The 6198-nt window shown below is 50.9% G+C and overlaps 1 protein-coding gene across 1 annotated transcript; it reads left to right on the top strand.

Moving 5' to 3' along the window:
* Window positions 1–1493: 1493 nt before the first annotated feature.
* H2BK1 (H2B.K variant histone 1) lies at window positions 1494–4986 on the top strand. The gene is made up of 2 exons (XM_017651698.3): window positions 1494–2625; window positions 4712–4986. Exons 1-2 carry the CDS (start codon window positions 2497–2499, stop codon window positions 4946–4948), a joined length of 366 nt encoding a protein of 121 aa, XP_017507187.1. The 5' UTR covers window positions 1494–2496; the 3' UTR covers window positions 4949–4986.
* Window positions 4987–6198: the final 1212 nt, after the last annotated feature.

The following is a 6198-nucleotide window of genomic DNA, read 5'->3' on the forward strand; positions in this document are numbered from 1 at the left end:
CCCCCAAGGAGTTCACAATCTAATGGGAAAGCCAACAAGATGAGAGAACAAGACAGGAAAGGCATAAATAAGGCTAAATTGCAATTTAGGATACACAGAAGGACTCCAAAGGGAGGGCAATTTCTCACGGAATAGATAGAAAGGTAGGATTGGTGCCCTAACTTGAAAGATGAGTAGGATCTCAGATGGCTGTGAAATCCAAGAGCTGCCCTGGACAGATGCAGCACCAAGACCCATCAGGTGGGAAGCTGCAGCTGAGCCCAGATGGCTGCGCCCAGTGAGGGGCTCAGACCCCTATCCCGCCCTCCCACCCTGAGGGGCCTGGCGTTGCTGCCTTGTGCCTTCCATGGGACCCAGAGCAGAATGGCCCTGTCAGTCTGTCCTGAGTACCCGGGGGCTGGGTTAGGGGAGAATAGTCCTGGGAGTGAGCTGCTGGGACAATGGGAACAGAGGCAAGAGCTGCTACTTCAGCCAAGGGAGGGCCTGGGTGTGTTGCCAAAAGCGCCCATTAAAATCTTGCGGGTCTCAGGTCTCCGTATGGTGTACCTGAAGTGTGTGCTAAGGGAGGGGAGGGCATCAGAACAGGCTGAATGGAAGTAGGGTAGGCAGCTTGTCCAAAACAATCTCAACTTCTAGAACACTTAAAAAGCCCACAAAATAATGCAAATTAGTTCAACCATTGTGGAAAGCAACATGGAGGTACCTCAAAAAACTAAAAATAGAAATGCCATTTGACCCAGGAATTCCACTCCTGGGAATTTACGCCAAAAAAGATCCCAGATTCAAAAAGACATGCACCCCTAAGTTTATCACACACTATTTACAATAGCCAAGATACGGAAGCAACCTAAGTGTCCATCAGTAGATGGATAAAGAGGTGGTACATGTACACAATGGAATATTACTCAGCCATAAGAAGAAAACAAACCCTACCATTTGCAACAACATGGATGGAGCTAGAGGGTATTATGCTCAGTGAAATAAGCCAGGCGGAGAAAGACAAGTGCCAAATGATTTCCGTCATTTGTGGAGTATAACAACGAAGCCAAACTGCAGGAACAAAACAGCAGCAGACTCACAGACCCCAAGAAGGGACTAGCGGTTACCAAAGGGGAGGGAGAGAGAAGGGGAATGAAGGGGATTATGATTGGCACACGTGGTGTGTGGGGGGGTCACGAGGAAGACGGTAGCACAGAGAAGACATAGTGACTGTGGCATCTTACTATGCTGATGGACAGCGACTGCAATGGGGTGTGGGGGGTCTTGATAATATGGATGAATATAGTAACCACAATGTTTTTCATGCAAAACCTCCATAAGAGTGTATATCAATGATACCTTAATTTTAAAAAAAGTCCACAAAATAATTCTACAAGTGCTTAAATTAGCAGTGCCTTTTTCTGGTCTAAGAATTGCCCTCCTGGATCTCTTGAAACAAGTCTTACCATGTAAATGTGGGGGGTGGGTAAAGAGGCAGGCTTAGTGAGGTGCTGCTTACTCAGGCTTGCTCTGACCCACTGGCAGGTGATGCTTCTCTCGGCTACTCCGCCCCACCTCTTGATTGGGAAAGCCCTCTGCCCCCAGCCTAGACTTCTTATGTTGCTCCAGGTTTCTTAAATCATAGAATTCGAGAACCTGAAATACCCATGGAGGTGCAAAGTGAGGCACCTTTCTCCGTTTAACAGCTGCCTTTTTCTTCCCTTCCCTTTGCAGCCCACTCCCACAGGGACCCCTCATCGCCTGTTTGTATGGAGAGCATCCCGGGTTTCTCAGACGGCTTCGTCCTTGTCAGACCCTCCCAGCCTGCGGTTTCCTGCTGCCTCCACCTAGTCTGGGCTCAGGTTCTGCTGCATCTTCCGCCTTCAGTCCAGGCTTCTCTGCACTCCGCACACATTGATTCCGCTCTACTCTTCGTACTGTTTCCCTTTCTCCCATTCTTCCCATTTAAATTGTGCCCATCCTACAAGACCAGCTTTTATCCATGAAGCCCCCGCTGATTCCTGAAGCCTTCTCTAGCTACTGTGGCCCCTGCTGATTTTGCTTTTCTGAACTCTGTCCCTACCACACACTTCAGCCCTTTTGACTCCCCCCTAATTGTTTCGCGTGACCCAGGCTTGTCCCTTCAGCTGTGTTGCAGGGGGCGGGCGCCGAGTGTGCCTGTGTCCCTCTGACACCCCGCAGCTCTCGCCGTGCTGAGCTCACGGGGAGCCGGGCGCTGCTGTGGGAACCAGGCATGTGTTCAGCCAGGGATGAAGGGGCGCCAGCGGGCTGGTGTGGGTTCTCTTATTCAGAAACAGGAAATCACTTGGTGGGGAGGAGGAAGCAATTAGGCTCTTTGAAGATTAACCCAGGGCCTGTTCTGGATAGGGTTAGGCCCAGCCCCTCCCTCCCACCACCCGCATCCCAGGTGCCGGCCTCCAGCCCCACCTGGCGGGCAGCTGACCGCATAAAAGTACCCCCAAGGGGCAGGAGGCGGCTGCTAGGAGGAGCCGGAGGATGAGCCCTGAGCACGGGCAGCAGCATCCTGGGGGCCGAAGGAGCCGTAGTTCTGGGGACAAGAAGTCCAAAAAGCGCAGCCGGCGCAAAGAAACCTACTCAATGTACATCTACAAGGTGCTGAAGCAGGTGAGAGCGGGGAGCTAGCACGCGTGCGTGTGGAGTGTACCGGCCACGGCCTTGGCAGGTCGCTGAACAGTCAGGACTGGTGTACTCCTGGCACTGAGGCAAGTGGCCCCCGGCACACCGCGCACCTCTTGCGGGGGCCCCGCTGCATCTCGGAGGTCCCTATAGCCTCTCAATATTTGTCATGGCTGCAGGAGACATTTAAAAAGCATGTGCCCCACTACAGTCCAGAAGCTTAAGGGCTTTTGGACAGTTACGTGGAATGTTAGATGGGGCTTAATTAAGACAATGAATACCACAAGCAAGTGCTGGGCTGAAGGTGATCAGGTACCACACACACACGTGGGACAAACCAGAAGTCCTAGTTAGTGGTGGCTGGAGCAAGGAATAACTCGCGTGAACTGCAGTGTTGGGGAAAGCCTTCCAGAAGACAAGTGGCACTTGGTGTTTGAGGGCCTAAGGGGCGGGTCTGACTCACAGTGGAGGCACCCAGGATCTGAAAGGCTCAGCATTGACTCAGTCACATGACCTGCAGCAGCAGAGGTCAGCCCCTCCCTCAAGCTTTGGGCCAGCCCCTTGCCTTCTTACTGCTTGTCCCATCCCCCTACCCGCAGGAATTGCAGGTCCCTTCTCTCTGGGCCAGCTACCAGTGCACCTACAAGAAGCACCTACTTCTGGGACTCACACACTAACAAACATTTTTGAGCACTAGTGGGTACCCCACATCCAGTGTGTGGAGGTTCTGAGGACACACAGCAGAGCCAGGGCCAGGAGGAGGCAGGGTAGCTATGTTGCCTGCCCAGAGTGTCCCTCCTACCTGCCTAAGAGTCTTACCCCTTCATTAGATGAGCTCCAGAAGTGGAGCCTCTCTAGTCTGAGTTCCATTAGTAGTTTTAGTGACCTGACAACCTGGGTCTCTGGGATGCTTTCTTTCTGGGGGGTGGGGGCAGCACTGGTGTGGATTGGCTAAAAGGGCAGCAGCAGAGGACAGACTCCAGTGGCCTAAAGAAAGTGGGGTGGGAATGGGGTTTTAGTAAGCCCTGCAGCTTAGTCTAACTGGGGCTCAAAAACTGTAGAAGGGTTGGGCCAGGACTGAACTCGTAGAGGAGGGCAGTGCTGAGTCACCGTGCACTGCAAAACCTGGCATCTCACTCGCAAGCCTGAGGGGAGTGGGCTGTGAGGACAGCAGGAGGGTTCTAGACTCAGCTCTCCTGATGTGCGTGGCAACCCGAGCTGGGGAGGGGGGGAGAGGGGCAGGTCCGGAGAAGTCCAGTTCTGGTTCTGTCTCCACCGTTGGCTTGCTTTATGTTGTCGGCAGTCATTTATCTCCCACTTTACAGGGAAACAATGTCTGCCTACTCAGTTTTTAGGATTGCTATCAGGCCCTTGCCATGTGTTTTACTAGAGATCACCTAGTTCAAAACTCGTGGTAGAAGAGGAAACTGAGACGTGGAGGCAAGTGCCTTGTTTGAGGTCATACAGTTATTTGGGGTACAGCCACAGAACCTGGGTCTCCTTACTCCTAGTCTGGTGCTGAGACGTGCCTTATGAGTGTGCCCTCTGGAGCAATTAGGTAACAGTCTACCATGTTAAGTGTGAAAGCCCTTTTGGCTGGTGGCAGGCCCACCTTGAGGGACTTCACCTCCCGCAGTAGCCTTCAGTAGGTTCCTACAAGTATTCAGAGAGGTGTATTTACAATAACAATCTAATAGAAAAAAACAAACCCTAAATGTCCATTAAGAGAGGAATGGGGATTTAAACTCCATGATTCATCTGTACTATGGAACACTATGAAAATGCATTAAATGGAAAAAAAATAAAATGCTGTGTAGCTGATTCCATTTGTCAAAGATAGATGCTTACATGCACTTATAAAGGGACTTAATAGCATTACCTCTTGAGGGTGGGAGAAACGTTTTTAAATTTGGATATAGGTAAAAAAAACAAATGCCTGTTTCTGTGTCTCTGGGCCTCTGGGATGAGGCTAGTGGGCAGCCTAGCAGTCCTGCCTCTGGCTTCCTGCCATCCCCAGCTTGGGTGGGTGTCAGGCAGAGCCTCTTTGTTAACGGCAGCCCTGCTGCTTTTCCAGGTGCACCCTGACATCGGCATCTCTTCTAAGGCCATGAGCATCATGAACTCGTTTGTGAACGATGTGTTTGAGCGGCTGGCCAGTGAGGCCGCCCGACTGGCCCAGTACTCGGGCCGAACCACCCTGACATCCCGGGAAGTCCAGACAGCCGTGCGTCTGCTGCTGCCCGGAGAGCTGGCCAAGCACGCGGTGTCCGAGGGCACCAAGGCCGTCACCAAGTATACCAGCTCCAAGTGACCCGGGTCCAATGTTAATAAAGGGCGAACTGCTCCCGTGCACTGTGGTGATTTGAAGTAGAGCTGTGGGAAGGTGAGGTATGATGTGGAGCAAACCAATCGTCACTTTATGTCTGCCAAGGTGGGGACAGTCATACTTTCTAAAAACTGCTTTCTGGGTGTGCCGCACGATCGGTGTGATAGAGCTTTGTATATGTACAGATGTTCTCACTGGCAGTGAGCTGAAGTAGGCCTTGGGGTCTGGATTCAAATTTGCGTCTGCTGGATTTGAATTCTTCCCTCATGCCCTCTGGGCCTGAAATTCCTCATGGTTTTGTGATACCATTTTCTGCAAACTGTCGTTTGTGCCCTGCACTGGGCACAGGCTACATGGATCTGTCCTTCAAGACCCAAAAGGGAAGGCCCCAACCAGCTTCTAAATAACCTGCTGGGAATCTATAAGATGTTTTTATTTTTCCCTAACATTTCCTTCCCCTTCATTTCAGAACAAATAAGCGGGAGTGTTTTTGAGATTCCTAACTTTCCTTCCCCAATTTTATTTTGAAAAATCTCAACCCAGAGAAAAATTGCAGCAATACAGTGACCACTTACATGTCTGTCACCCAGATCTTCCGATTTAACGTTTGACTCCATTTGCCTTTTCTCTCATTCAGCCTCTGCTCTATCTTACAGGCATATGACTCATAAATTCCCTCCCAAGCTCTGAGGAGGTGTGGCGAAGGATGGGATTTAGTAAAGAAATCCAAACTTCTTTATGTTCCCTTTGCAACTGGATGGACTCGGCTTGTGGCCTTCGCTTCATGTACTGGAAAGCTCAGTGTACAATGACCAACATTTGGGTGCATACTTCACATGTATTTTCTCATGCATCAAGCTGAACAGGGAGACACCATGAGATGAGAACTACTTTTCCACGTTTTGGTCCCTCCCACAGCTAGAAAGGGGCAGGCCCAGGGGATCTGGGCCCTGAGACGTGGCTCATCCCCACGCCCTCCATGTTTCATACCTTGTTACTCAAGGTGTGATTCAGAGACCAGCAGCATCTGCCACACAGGGGAGCTTGTTAGAGATGCAGAATTGTGATGCCACTTCAGGTTGTGGAACTGGCATCTGCATCTTGACAAGATTCTCAGTAATCTGGCTGCATGTTAAAGCCTGAGAATGAATCTCCTGCCCCTCTCTGCTGCTGTCTCCTTTCTGACCCTTTCCTTTGCCCTGTGCCTTGTATATTTATCCATAAGTTGCTACTTA

The sequence above is a fragment of the Manis javanica genome, chromosome 6 (assembly GCF_040802235.1).
Source record: "Manis javanica isolate MJ-LG chromosome 6, MJ_LKY, whole genome shotgun sequence".
NCBI classification, from domain to species: Eukaryota; Metazoa; Chordata; class Mammalia; order Pholidota; family Manidae; genus Manis; species Manis javanica.

Bases quoted from the DNA above. Each gene is read 5' to 3' on its own strand.
- H2BK1 (XM_017651698.3), top strand. From the start codon at position 2,497: ATGAGCCCTGAGCACGGGCAGCAGCATCCTGGGGGCCGAAGGAGCCGT. The intron at 2,626-4,711 runs GTGAGAGCGGGG...CTGCTTTTCCAG, and splicing joins TCTACAAGGTGCTGAAGCAG to GTGCACCCTGACATCGGCAT.